Genomic DNA, 15345 nt, shown 5'->3' on the forward strand with positions numbered 1-15345 from the left:
TTACTCATCGTGGGGAGGGGGGGGGACAGGTGGAAACCCCACCTGGAAGGAAATCATCTCTCTCTTTCTTCACTTTGTCGCACCTGTCTTTCCTCTGTAAAAACAGACAAAAATGAGTGATGGAATAAAAAAGAGCAGTGAAGATCGACTGAATCCCACCACCTCCTCCTCAGTTTTCTCTGACTGCAACACTCCACAATAACGTCCCCTTTCCTCCTCCTCCTCCTCCTCCTCCTCCTCCTCTTCCAGTCGGTTCCTCGCTCTCTGCTCTCGTCTGTTTAAAATGCAGCTCATGCACATGCACGCACGCGCGTACCCCCCCCTCCCCCCCCACACCTCTTGTGGTAGCAGTCGGAGCTGTGACCGTGTGGCAGCTTTTCTCTCTCTCCTAGCCCAACACCAAGTCCATCCAAGCCATCCAAACCGACGCATACTCGCGCACCCTCTTTCCTACTTGCTTCTTGTGGTAGGCTGGAGAAAAATAATATATAAAAATAATACTAATACGATTAATGCAGAGAGAGAAACTGAAGATCAACAACTGAGATCTAAATGCACAAAGATGAAGAAATGCGGCCATTAGAAGTGTGCAGTTGACATAATGAATCTGTTTCAAGGTCTGAGGGTTTTTTTCTCCAGTTTCTGAGAGCCCCCCCTCCCCCTCCCTTTGCTTCCCTCTTTCTCTCTCTCTCTCTCTCTCTGTCGCTCTCTCCACATCTCTGCACTCTCCTCTGTCAGTCGTGTGGGAAGCTCCATGAATGCGGCTGCACAGTAGCAGACTTCTGCACCTGATCCCGTTGCGCCTCTATAGGACGAGGTAATGCAAACCTCCTCTCCTCTTCCACCATCTCCGATCTCTTTTTCTGGATACAAATTTTTTTTTTTTTCATTTTTAATCTAAGAGGAACGCTTTACCAGTCCTCCAATTTCCTCCCATCCGCTGTGCTCTCTGACTGGGGGGAGGGATGGAAGGGACGGTGAGAGCGCGGACTTTCCTGCTCCTATTTTGCACCGGAGCGGACTGAAGGCTCAGTGACAAGTAATTTATTTTTGAAACATGTCTCATATGTAGTATTAACCTCTCTTTATTTCCACCCCTGACTGAAACACAAAGAACCACGTTGGAAATATGTTGCCAGGATGGAAAATAACCCACAGTCTGACTGGAGCGCATTGGCTGTTCTTTACCCCTTTGCGCAACTTCAGCTCGTAACGACCCAGTATTTATTATTCCATGGATCGCTGAAGGTTGCGGTGCAGATCTGAATCCAGACACAGTGTTGGAACCTCCTTAATTTCCTGTTTTGCGTTGGGGGGGAAAAGCCCTTTGAGAATGAGAGGTTTATCTGGCTGCATCCACCTTGCACCCTTTTCCTTGTTTCGGAGTCTCTGGACGCACCATCAACATCTCTAAAGGTAAAAAAAAAAAGGCAAAAGGAAAGAGGGGGAAGATCTCTACTTCATCATACTTCTCTGCTCTTTGCCTTTTCTACCTCCTCTGTAAGCAAATGAGCCCTCTCCCATGGAGGTAGTACAGCCGCTCTGGGGGCCCAATGACCAGCGGGGACATTTTTCCAAGCAAAAGGAGCCCGTCAGCAAGAGGCGCATCGGATGAAATCAGACCCCCGCACCCTCCCTATTCACCCACCCCACTTCCTTTTCCTCCTCTGTTACTCCCCACCCTACCCTCTTCCCTATTCCTCCTTCTAGTTTAGCTTGAATTGTGTGAAAGCCACACAGGGGCATAGAGGGGCTAGAGAAACCTTGTTGCACCCCCTCAAATCCATCTGCGCTCTTACACTCGAGCTAGAAGGACTGTTTTGCGCACGTCTCCATCAATGCTGCCCCAAGTCTCCAGAGGGAGCCGCGCTCATTGCCACCGCAGCTTTTGGTAAGTCACTTTTTTTTTTTTTTTTTTTAAGATTCCATGATTTGAAGATAACCCAGACTTTTCCTTTGGTCACTCTTAAAGGTTATAAATTTCCTCAGTAGATTCTGACTAAAAGCCTGGAGGACAATCGCATCCAAGCTTCTCAAAATTTCAGCAATGGGCACAGACCCAGTTCTTTCTCCCTTGGCTTTACATTGCCAAATAAGCCATGTAGTGCTGGCTTTAGATGACACTTCATGCAAAATGAGAGCCTTTTGACTTTGATCATGTTGAATGAGCCAAACAGTCACGCTGCTGCCTTTGACATTTTTAAGGCAACGCATCCCGCGTTGGGTGCCAGAATAAGACGGGAGGATCTGCAGCATTCATTATGTTTAAGTAATCAAGATAGTTTTAGTCTGCCAAGGAAAAGTAAGGCAATGCAGAATATTGAGAAATGATACACAACAGTGTTTTTTTTCTCATGGAATATGAAGAAACTGTCTTCTAATGAATGAGATGCCAGAATTGTTTTATAATGAGTCTCAAATGACTTGCGTTTTGTGAGTGTGTGCTTCCACACATATCTACGCCTGAGTAATTGAATGTTTTTTGCATGCCTCTCTCTTTCTATCTCTTTCCAAAGGTTACTAAATGGTTTACTGGGGGAGGTTTTCTAACCGGCGAGATGCTGCTCGTACCCCTGCTGGCAGCCTTTTTTTCCTCCATCTCGGGCTCCCTCTCCTCATCCCTCTCCTCCATGTCAGACGGACCTCCGATGACGGACCCCACTGCCTCGGACCTGATGGCTGAGACCTGCATTGCCTGCTCTTGCATGTCGGTGGAGAACGTGCTGTACGTCAACTGCGAGAAGATCACTGTCTATAGGCCCACACAGCTCATCCCTCCGGCCTCCTCCCTGTACCACCTGAACTTCCAGAACAATTTTCTGATTGTGCTGTACCCTAACTCGTTTCTCAACTTCACCCACGCTGTGTCACTGCAGCTGGGGAACAATAAACTGCAGAACATTGAAGGTGGCGCGTTCATGGGGATGAGCGCGTTGAAGCAGCTGCACCTTAACAATAACGAGTTGAAGGTGCTGCGAGCTGACACTTTCCAAGGCATTGAAAACCTGGAATACCTTCAGGCTGACTACAATTTAATAAAATACATTGAAAAGGGAGCATTTAACAAACTACACAAACTCAAAGTGCTGATTCTGAATGATAATCTCATACAGGCACTTCCTGAGAACATTTTCCGCTTTGCCTCTCTCACACACTTGGATATAAGAGGAAACAGGATCCAGAACCTTCCTTATTTAGGAGTCCTCGAGCATATCGGCCGGATCGTAGAGCTGCAGCTTGACGACAACCCCTGGAACTGTACCTGTGATTTAGCACCTCTGAAGGCGTGGCTTGAAAACATGCCCTACAATATTTTTATTGGCGAGGCCATATGTGAAACACCAAGTGACTTATATGGGAGGCTCCTGAAAGAAACCAACAGACAGGAGCTTTGTCCCATGGGAACGGGAAGTGAGTTTGATATTAAGATGCCACCTGCACAGCCAGAAAATGGGCAGGGGCCATCTAAAATGACGCCAACCACAGCAGCTCCAAAATCGCCAAAAACAACTGACTCGTCTAAGTTTTATGGAAACGGCATTGTGGCTGGTTTACCCCCTTTTGGCAAAAACAGAGAGATTGTTCCACGGACTCCCCTAATGTTGTGTCCACTCCCTTGCAGCTGTAAGGCCCATCCCTCTGACTTTGGTGTTAGTGTAAGCTGTCAGGAAAGGAGTATAAGAAATCTTGCTGATCTTAATTCCAAACCCCCAAATGCCAAGAAACTTCACCTAAGTGGGAATTATATCCGTGATATCAGCCCAACTGATTTCCAAGGCTTTGAGGGCTTAGATTTGCTTCATCTTGGCAGTAATCAAATTGCAGTGGTACAAAAAGGTGTGTTTGCTAACCTTACTAATCTGAGGAGACTGTATTTGAATGGGAATCAACTTGAACAGCTACACCCAGAGATGTTTCTGGGGCTCACAAACCTCCAGTACCTTTATTTGGAATACAATGCCATTAAAGAGATCCTTGCAAGCACATTTGACTCTATGCCCAATCTACAACTCCTGTATCTCAACAACAATGTCCTTCGCAGTCTCCCAGCCTATATCTTTGCTGGTGTCCCTCTAGCCAGGCTCAACTTGAAAAACAACCACTTCATGACATTGCCAGTGAGTGGTGTCCTGGACAATCTGCGGTCGCTGACCCAGATAGATCTAGAGGGCAACCCATGGGAGTGCTCCTGCGATCTGGTCGCACTCAAGCTTTGGCTGCAGAGGCTCAGTGATGGAGTGGCTGCAAAAGAGGTGAAATGTGCCTCCCCTGTGCAGTTTGCCAACATTGAGCTGCGTCTGATTAAAAACGAGATTCTCTGTCCTAAACTCACGACACCTCCACCTATCTCAAGCTCCACCCCAATTGTGACCTCAGTATCACCCGCAGGAGTCGGCAAGGCACCTCCAGGAGGACCTGTGCCTCTCTCCATTATGATTCTCAGCATACTTGTGGTGCTTATCCTAACTGTGTTTGTGGCCTTCTGCCTTCTAGTCTTTGTCCTAAGGCGGAATAAAAAGCCCGTGGGCCGACAAGAGGGGCTAGGGAACCAGGAGTGTGGCTCGTTGTCTCTACAGCTTCGTCGCCATGGCCACAAATCTGGCAAGAAAGGGTCCATCCCTGGGGATGACTTGGGAGGTGAAACGTTCATTCCCCAGACCATTGAGCACATTGGCAAGAGCCACACCTGTGGCATTGGACGCTCCTCAGACATGGACGCCGGCTTCAAGTTTGCCGACTCGCAGAGACAGAAGATCATCCTGCGAAACTGTCCCGATAAGGACAAGGACCTACTCTCCACCCTGGAGCGCAACAAACGCCTCAGCACCATCGATGAACTCGAGGAGTTTCTCCCCAACCGAGAGCCTAGCCTGTTCATCCACAACTTCTTGGACAGTAAAAGAGATTTTAACAGTATAGGGATGGGCGGGTATGAAATCCGCTATCCTGAAAAGACACTGGATAAAAAGATGAAGAAATCATCACTGATAGGTGGAAACCACAGTAAGATCGTGGTGGAGCAGAGGAAAAGTGAGTATTATGAGTTGAAAGCCAAGCTCCAAGGGACGCCTGATTACCTGCAGGTGCTCGAGGAGCAGACTGCCCTGAGTAAAATGTAGGAACTGTTTTGTTTGATGGTCAGCACTGATTACACACACATCAAGCCAATAGACAGGCAAACTCTATCTTATTTCTGTTCTCTCTTCAAGTCTCACACACACACATACACCCCATTCAAACCCTCTCGTCTCTGGCTTTCTTTCTTCAACTCTATATCCACATCCACACACACGCGCACGCCTACACACACAGAACAAAAAAGTGCCTTCTGGAAATCCTTAATGACCAATGCAGAGATAGACAAAATGGCTCCACACTACAAAGCTATTATTAGAACCAGAGCGGATGTATTTCAGAGTAAGAGACCTTTTGGATTTTCCATGCCACTACCTGTATGAATCCCGCAAACTTACAACAGGATCCCCAAAAAACAAAAATATCAAAATTACAGTCGTAGTATTTTTGCTGCTATTGAAATGGATTTTTTTTTGTTCTCTTTTTGTTCTTTTCCTTCTCCTTTTGTTGTTACAACCAAATCAAAGGGTCTTGAAAACAGTGCTTGAGAATATACCTCACTGCCATCAGGCCGTGTTTAACAAAAGGAAAACGCAGGGGGAGCGTCGGGTGTTGATCGCTTGGAGAGAATCAAGAGATTTTTGAATCTGGAATGAGGTTTTTGAACACTTAATGACTTTTATGGATGCTACATTTTTCCCCTTCTTGTTTTTTTTTTTGTTGTTGTTTTTTTATTATTATGATTTTTATTGTGAGGTTGTCCACATCTGGGGATCCTCTCTGAAGTCAACAGCAGACTCTCTGCCATCTTGTCTGGATTACCCACCAGCAGCAGTACACCTGCTCTTTGCTGGGAAGATAAACGGCTCCTGTTTTGCATTAATGGCAACTGACAGCACTGTAAAACTCTCTCTCTCTTTTTTTTTTGGGAATGATTTAATGACTTGCTTTCTTGTGTAAAGAGCCATGTTAAATATAGTGTCTTCTGAATGGAGTTGTGTTTCTCTTTGAAGTTGCTACTTACAGTAAACGTATGTTTCTGTTTTTTTTTTCTTTTTTGTTTTTTTTTCTGGGTGAAACCTAACGGCACATACACTGTCAGAGACGTTATTTCTTGAAAAAAAGAAGAAAAAAAAAAGAAAAAAGAAACCCGAAGGAAAAAAAAAAGTTACAAAGCTGCTTGCCATGTAAGCGTAACCTGGAATTTATTTTGTAAGTCTTACATTGTTTGTATCTGTGGGACTGATTTGTAAATTACAAGGACAGACTAATATCTCCACACTGATACTGTGCGACGGAGCATCTTCGAGAGACTATGACTCAGTGTGTTAAAACCAACCCATAATATATTTCAATCAGCGATCCTGCACCCCTCGCCAGCTCTCAATTCTTAGTTAAAAGAAATAACAACATAGCTCATTTATTTTTCTATGCAGGATTATTTAAGAGGTATTGGTTTTATTTAAAAGGGATAAGAAAAGGAACAGAGAGGACTTGACAAAACACTTCAGAGCTATTTCAGGCCACAAAGAGTGACTGTTGAGTTGTCCTAAGTGGGTCTTTGCTTCTTTCCATTTTGCTGAGCAGCTTGAACCTGCGAAAACAAAAAGAGTGTGAAATGTAATCTCTAGCGTTTCTTCTCAAAAGATGACAGAACGAGGCCTGGTAGTCTACAAAACTCCTGAGCGGTTTTCCCGATTCTTCTATCTCCCTCAATATGTTGTGAAAAAAAATAAATAAAAAAAAAGGTTTCTTATCAACATTATGCAACCAAAATAAATGTGCATTAAACTTGATGTGCTTCTGGCATTGTTGGGTTTGGGGAGAGGAGACGTTCTGAGGCAAACAAATTGAGGCTCTAAATTATTAGACTTGGACAGAATCATATCGTAAAACACCATGTGCAATATTAGTAGTAAAAAAAAAAACAAAAACAAAAAAAAAACGCTCAGACATGATGGCTTCAAATAATTTTATTTAGTTTGGGGTTATGTTGTCAGGACAAGTTCTATTTTAAAATTCTTTTATCCGCTTTACTCTATTTGGTCCTTATTTAAAAAGCATTATTAAGTTAAATTTCTGAGTGTTTTTGACAATAAAACTGAGTAGAATGTATCATGAAAAGTATAATAAATACAATTTTCTATTGGTCAGAAATCTCCTGTATATTGGTTCATTTTCTCTTGTATAATCATGTTGAAATCAAGGTATTAAAATCAGCACCTATTTGCACTGTGTCCCCCTTTTTTCTTGAAGTTAAAATCCTCGTTACCTTTTTTATGGTGCTTGATGAAAACGGCCCTCATGGTTCTATTAGACTGAAAAACGCTGTTGATGCTAATGCGCTGCTGCTTGTTACATCTGGAACATTTTCAAGTGGGTGTGCTCAGCTGGAAGCATTATTTAGAACTACTTGTCCCGCAAATTTCTTTAAAAATGCCATTCAACTGATTATTTAGACTCTTTAAAGCTTGTCCTGAGAAGTTATTAGCAGTAATCTGTGGTGAAAAGTGGTCATATTTTTATGACTTTAGACTAATTTGATTTAAATGTATTGGTGTTCTCTCACTTTTCAAGTCAAGAGTTACTATTCTTTAGCTTTATGTTAGCTAAAGCTACTGGTAGTATCAGTTGACCTTGTTAGCTGTGTTAGCTTGTAAACTGTGACTAGCTAGCCCCTCCAACTCCGCCAGGTGTTGGGTAAACATTATGATATTTATGTAAAACGCATGTTCTTGTGATTCTTCAAGTGTCATAGTTCTGATAAAATGATCCTAGCTGGTTTCAGGTGAGCAAACTGGGAAAATGATGCAGCTACAGTCTCTCCTCATGTAGCTTTAGCATAATAATACAGAAGGCGTAAGTCTGAGAAAATAGCAACAAACCTGGTGGTAAATGTATTCCAATTACTACCCACTAAAATGTGAAAATATAAATATTTCAGTTTAGATTACTGTAAGGAGTTAAACATGGCTTAAAAAGAGGCTTTCTGCTTCAGGAATGGGAGCTAACACTATCCAAACTCTTCATTTAAGGCTTTTTGATGGAAATTTTTGAGGTTATGAACAGTTTATAACTTAACAGGCAATATAATTCTTGTATTCAGAAGAAACAGATTTTAATTTCTCAAAGACTGAAGCTGTTGGGTCAGTTGAACAGACAAGAGATAATGTAGTGATTTTTTATTTTCAAATCAAATTTCTTTTTTTATAATCAAATTTCAAAAATGTCAAAGCAGGTGGCACAAAATGTTGTTTTGCAACCTGCGCCACTGAATTATTCACATACAACCTAGTGGTGAAAGCTCCCTGGGTCTTATTAGCTTCCTGCTAATAAGGTAAACAGTGTACAAACAGTTTTGGTATTTACATCATCTCAGCTAAAACACCATATGGAAAATACAGATTTAATAAACTTTTTATATATTTTGTTTGAAACTTGCATTTAATGCTTGAAACAATGAAACAACATAGAACATCCTTAGTAAATTAGCAAAAATTTGGGCCATATCCATTTTCTGTGTTTGTAGAGTTTGATCTTTTTGTACCTGACTTCTTTGGGTAGGACATGCGGCCGTGAAATTTTAGACATTTACATTTAAGGAAAAGTTCCATACAGACGTCAGAACTATAAGAGACTACAATGAGACACTTTTAGAAGTAATTTTGGGTGAGATTTACAAATATTTATTTCTGTAATTTATTCAGAAACGTACTTTTCAAGGAAACGAACGTAGGGAAGAATCAAATTGTATTGCATTTGTCCCAAACTGGCACTAAAAAGGCAAAACTGTGAGCTGACCGATTGGATCTTTTGTTGAAATAAATATTGAATATTACAGTTCTGTAAAGCAGAGTTGACATAAACCTTCAGAAGACTTGTGCGATCATAGTCGCTGTGTTGAGATGGCTCAATCTACTTTGTTCAGTTTCTTTTGGTGACTCTGATTTCCACCAAGTGAAGAGATTAAAATGGGTCTGGGTAAGATACTGACAACTCTCAGGACTCCCAAAAATCCTGTGTAGCCCTTAAAAGTTATATTAAAAATGCAGTGTAGTATTCAAATTTGACCTGTTTCATACTGGGATTTTCTTCTATCCTCTTTTTGGAGCCACTTCCTCCTCCCAGGCAGCTGCCCTCGTCCCGCCACCTGAGCGCCGGACGTTTTTAGATACCTCTATCAAACTTTCATGCCTTTTCAGGGTTAAAAATTCCCTTCTTCTCCTCGTCTGTGGTGATCCAACCTTTCGGGCTCGTGAAAGACCCGGCAGCAGAAAGCATGACTCATCCCACACGCCAGAGAATTGTCCTCGTTAATAATTAAAACCCTTGGCAGTTATGAACTAAAAAAAGGCATGTGGGGAGTTGGGTGAGGGAATCTGATACGTCCAAACTTTTTTGTCTCATCTTTTTCCTTCCCGTTCTGTCAAACCCTTGGTCATGCCGCGCTCGTCAGAGACCAGACAAATCAGCCAGAAATGGCAAAAAATGAAAAACATAAAGTAAAGATAGGCACGGTCTGCAAAAAAAAGGGCCATGTTTTGATTCCAACGTTTTTACCGCAGTGACTTTGTTTCTGTGTCAGATCAAGAGGTTCTTGCAGGGTGGAGGAATGGTTTTCTTCCTAATTTAACTCATTACGCAGGAGTAGAAACAGAAAACATGGAGAAAAGCCTTGTGGCTTTTATTCCATTTATTTGTGTTTGTTTCTCTCTCTTTTCTCTGTGCTTATCATCCCACCTGCTGCAGAGGCAGTTATGTAATCCTGTACTGAATGCTCACTGTAAAAAAAAAAAAAAAAAATCTCCCTGTTTCAGAGCAGAACATATTAGTTAACTATAGAGTCATTTTTTTACAGGCATCATGACTGATTGGAAGGTTATAAATGGGGAGCAACTGATGGAGAACTGCTAAAAGCTGAGATATGGAATCGGCCACTAGAGGCGCTGTGCACTTTGTCTATAGAGGCCAAGCAGCTGAGCTGAAGAACAGTTTCAGCTGGAAAAGCGTTTAGCCAAAGAATGAAAGGCAAATTTATGTTGTTTTTGTGACTTTAACTCTTATTTTAAACAGTTTTAACGGTTTTGATGAATGTATTTTTGATAAAGCTCCTTTTAATTTCCAGGTATTAATGTAAGAAGTAAGTACAGCTGATTACTGATTTCAGATAAAGCCCCAAAGAAACAACGTGGAACTTTACATGTTTACGGCAAGCTGTTTTTTTTTGTTTGTTTTTTTTTTTTCTTCACATTGTTACTTTTGGTTTTGTTATTGTGCTAATGATTTGTCAATTAGCTACCGCCGGGTTCAGATCAGTTTAAAAACCTGATCTAAACAAACCTGGAGTTCCAGAAAGCAGTGACATGATTATTTCCTGTTTTCCATATTTAAAGATTGTATTTGTCTTTAGACTTTTTGTGACTAAATTAAATAGCACAAAACAATCAAGACCTTGATCAAAACATTATTGTTAGAGTGGGTTAAAAAATACATTATCTAAATATAAGTTAAGATTAAAAAGAAAATCCTTTCAGAAATCATATGTTTTATGTTTTGGATCAAAGGTTTTAGGGTTATGTCTGAATATTCTAAATGATATAAATTAGAAACAGGTATACTTTACTTTCCAAATGACTAACATGCTTGAGCTTTTTTCAGGTTTGAATCTATGCCTGTTTACAGATTCCTTTTCTAAAAAAAAAATCTTATTTACTAAAATGCTGCCTGTTAGCTCACTGTTGAAAAGATTCATTTGAAGAAAAGAAAATCTCGGGATAATTATATTGGGTCGTTTGCAAAAAACTTTGGACAACGGAGCAAGTCTGGAAAAATAAAACCAACTTCTGTAGTTATTCAGACTTAAAAAAAACAAACAAACAGCAAATTCAATCAAATTTGTTTCTTTTCCAGACTTTCCAGCACTACACAGGAACTCTGAGTGTAGACTGTATGAACCGTCGTAGTTGGGAGCAACCAAACATGTAAACCAAATTCAAATCATTTTTAACCAACAGGTCACTTTCATTATGTTTCTGTAAAAAGCTGCTGTTTACTTTCACCCTTAAAATGTGTTAAAGAGACATTGTTCTGACAATAATGAATGAATAATGAATGAAAGGTCTTTTAATGAATATTTTTAACATGGTTTTCCATTTTATGTGTTTTTATAAGAAGCGACTACACTGACATTTTATGGACTCTGTCTAATCCATTTGGTGTCAAAATGTGCAAAACGTTTCAAATAAACACATTCGCCTCGACAACACACTGTTTCCATCCACCAACAAGGTTCTAGTTTAACTCTGTGTGGATGATTGAGCAGTGTGTTGGTTTACCACAGATTACTGCAGGATAAACACTGATCTGCTGCAAACGAAGCAGATAAAAACACAAAACCAACAACAGCAGAAAATGAAAGAGGAAAAAAAAGAAAAGTATATTTTATTCAAACAAATATCACCATCTTTTTTCTCTGTTATCTCGGTATCAGGCTGCTATCTTTAGATAAAGAAGTCTGTTTGAAGTCTGAGGAATATTTTTTTGTGTTTCAAGATGTAAATTTCTGGTTTTAATCTCTACATCCAGACTCTTTGTGCTGCTGTTGACAATAATCGCAACACCTGACCTTTGAACTGCTGCTGTGCTCTAACCCAACCTCTGTCTCCATGACGACATGCAGGTGAAACATCCTATACATAGCATCAACAACTTTATATGTGAGACGTTTTAGGCATTACTACTCATATATGTGCATATAAGGACTGAAAACACATTTTTCCAACAAATATTTGAATAATTTGATCATATTTTTATGATTCTGGTGTCCTGAAATACCAACTGTTACTATCTAAATGAACTCCATGAAGTTGGTACCAATTGGATATTTGTATAAATTTCCTTCCATTTATCTGGTGTGATTGAATTAAAAAAAAAAAAAAAAAAAAAATTAAATTTTCAGATTTCTTTTTAATCTCTGTCCAAATAACTCCACTCATCCTGACTCATCTTTTTTCTTTTTTTTTTTTTTTTTTTTTTGCCAGTGCCTATACATTGTATTTTTACATCTGTCCTAAAGTTTCAATGCTTCTTTTGTTTTCTGAATATTTTTTTAATAACTCAATCTGCTGTTGTATTCTGCTTCCTGCTTATTGAGGAAATCATCCTCAATGTGACTAATGACCTGCAAAATTTGTGTAAAAAGCAACTTTTAAAAATATCTTATTAAAATGAAATAGTGAGATTAGAAAATGCCTAAACGTATTCAGTGACTACAAGAGCATTCATATCTGCTTGGTTTTAATATTACAGTTTATGTTAATGGGATTTTACCTCACAGCTGAACACAGAGTGTTGCATATTTGTGAGCTGGAAGGCAAATAATTTATAGTTTTTAATGTTTTATGCAAAATAAAAGCTAAAAAAACTGGGGTTTTTTTAGCTTTTATTTTGTCAGGCTCTCGCTGTCCATCATTTCAGGATGATCCGTCCCGTTGTGTCTTTGTTAATTTCATATTAATAGAAATACCTGTGCAAAAAGTCAAGCTTTGCGTTGCGCTCCAGAAAACTGCAAACATCGGGACTAATGTGAGCCACGAACGAACGAGTTCGTAAAGTTGCGCAACTAAACGTGATTATAATCAGTCATATTTAGATAAATGTCACAAATAAGTGCAGACGGCCAACTGAGTTGTGGAGCCACAGGAGCAGATCTGTGCGCTGCACACTGATAGCAAACGCAGAGCCGTAACGCAGAACCTGGAGGCTGGGGCATGGAGGGAGGGGAGATGGGGCTTCTAAAATCCTATTCATAGTTTTCCAGACAATACTGGAACACACAAAAACACACACAAATTATTAAAGTTTTTGTTTTGTACTGTTGTAACCATTAAACAATTTCCCCTTCAGTTCAACCTTACAAATGGAGACACATTGTTAATGTTAACTTTATTGGTAAAGCTCAATGTAATTTTCACAGCGTTGCTGTTTTCAACTGCTGAAAGTAAATAAAATGTTACTTTTAATGTAACTTACTTATTTTCCAAATCAAGTAATCAGTAATCTAGCTAAATTACTTTTCTAAGTAGTAATCAGTAATCTGATTAAAGTTACTTTTTCAAAGTAACTATGCCATCACTGCTGATGAATATGAGTCGGTTCACATGGACATAAATTGTGGAGTTCCTCAAAGGTGTGTTTTAGGCCCCATGTTATACATACATGACATGTAGATTCTCAACAATACTGAAACTTCTATTCTTTGCAGACAATACTTTTTGGCTCTGCGGCGAGTTTACAGCAGCTTTTACAGTCAACAGCATCAGAAATTAGATATTTGAAAAAAAATTCAATTGTCAACAAAGTTAGGTAAGACCACAGTTTTATGGTTTGGAAAATGAATAAGTAAATAAGTGAAATCGAATTAAAAAGAGGCAACATTGAATGGGTAAATGAATATGTATTTCAGCCGATTGGCTGGAAATATAAAAACAAAATGAGCAAAGAGCAAAATTAACTGTTTAACATTTTCACCATATTTAAACTTACTTACCAGTTCATCGTCATCAATGTAGCTTGTGTTAATCAGACAAATAATTAACATTAACATATAGATGCTTTCAATGAATCTGAATATTATTGAAAACTTCCTTTATTTTTGGAAGTTTACCACTAAATCAGACACATTGTATAGATTAAATACACACAAGTAGATGTTTGAAAGCCTTTATGTCCATTTATTATGACATGACTTAAAATTAGAATATTACATTCTAATTTTTTTTAAAATTAGACTATTAAAAAAACATTTTTAACACAGAAATGTAGCCTTAATGAGACGTCTGTTGAATGCCTGGGTAAAAGATCATTTCCATCTGACAAATGAGCCTCATTGGAACATACATATTTTAATTTATTGAATATGATTGTGTATGTGCTGTCATGCTGCCGATAGAAAGTCATCTGAAGTGCTTCTGTTGCCGACCGAAACCCAACAACGACACTGAGACTCCAAACCGGGTTTCCGTCTTTAAGGCAGCCATTTAACACCAGCGATGGTATCTCTCCAGGCGCTGCACATTACATTGCGTGTCCATTTTAAAGGAAAAACTAAAGAACAATTTCCTCTCTGTCAGCCTCTTTGTTAAAACGCTGCGCCGTCAGTGAAAGCCCAATTTTAGAAAATCACCCGTTTCCTCTTATTAGAAGAAGCCATCGTATCCTTTGAAATATAGATTCTGATTTATGTCTTCTTTGTCTAACTCAAGCGACGTTGTAAAAAATAAAAGTTTTGAACTGGTTCTGCAGAGCATCAGCAATGTGACACGTTTTAAAAGTCTCCCATTTCCTTCTTCCTGTCCTGCCTTTTAATTGAACGCCGGAGCACAGAGGAAGAGAGAGCGTTCACATCGCTCCTCCAGGGCCTCTTTTTGCTCCATGTCGACGCTATTAATTTAATTTAATTTTTCATTCTAGCTCTGCCCTGTAAATGAGATTCCTCCACACCCCCGCTCTTTTTTTCTCTTTTATACTTATAGGTCTGAAAGGACAATGAGATCGTGACCAAATGGGAGATATTCACCTGCTTAAGAAGTGACACCTTCTACGGCCAGATAATTGAATGAAGCCCACATTTCTTTAGTGGGCATAATTCCATTCAGTCACCAGATCCTACTACTTCCCCCCCTCCCACACTTTATACATTGACATTCCAGGGTGAAAAGAAAATCTAAAGACACTAAATGTGCAATCTGGGACTGTAATGATTCATTTCAGTACATCAAATTTGCACGAATGTACAACATATCTTCAGTTTTATTTTCTCAAAGCAGCTTTATCTCTGGGTTTTTTAAAGCTAATCTTTTTGTTTCCAGAGTTCTGCGATGAGCTGCCAGAATCAGACGAGATAAGAAGGACTGGATCTGATGGGCTGTGCTTCCTGTTCAGCTGTTTCCAAAGAACCCAGGAGCTGCTAGTTTAGCTACCTTGTAGCAACACTGATGGATAACATTTGGCACTTATATGAACGTTAAAATGTGTTTGTTTGTTATCTGAACACAGAAAGTAACCAGCCTGAGTTAGCAGGGAGGGTTGAAGTCAACCTGTCATTGGTCTTGTTGGTCATAGTTTCTTTGTGCGTTAGTTTGGATGTTTTAAAGGTTCTGATACGTTTTATTGCTTATTAGTTAGCTTGACGCTTTTAAAATGGTGTCATATCACAGTGCGCTAGCTGGAAGTGGTATCTTGCATTCTTCATGTAGTGGTATGCTAACA

General features: G+C 39.7%; 1 protein-coding gene across 1 annotated transcript; it reads left to right on the forward strand.

Moving 5' to 3' along the window:
- The first annotated feature begins 736 nt into the window (after nt 1-736).
- On the forward strand, nt 737-12022 carry slitrk4 (SLIT and NTRK-like family, member 4). The gene is made up of 2 exons (XM_044127661.1): nt 737-1891; nt 2517-12022. The coding sequence occupies exon 2, from the start codon at nt 2559-2561 to the stop codon at nt 5118-5120; it is 2562 nt and encodes an 853-aa protein (XP_043983596.1). The 5' UTR covers nt 737-1891; nt 2517-2558; the 3' UTR covers nt 5121-12022.
- The last annotated feature ends 3323 nt before the right edge of the window (nt 12023-15345 follow it).

This window comes from Gambusia affinis, linkage group LG09 (assembly GCF_019740435.1).
Source record: "Gambusia affinis linkage group LG09, SWU_Gaff_1.0, whole genome shotgun sequence".
Classification (NCBI taxonomy): domain Eukaryota; kingdom Metazoa; phylum Chordata; class Actinopteri; order Cyprinodontiformes; family Poeciliidae; genus Gambusia; species Gambusia affinis.

Bases quoted from the DNA above. Each gene is read 5' to 3' on its own strand.
- slitrk4 (XM_044127661.1), top strand. From the start codon at position 2,559: ATGCTGCTCGTACCCCTGCTGGCAGCCTTTTTTTCCTCCATCTCGGGC.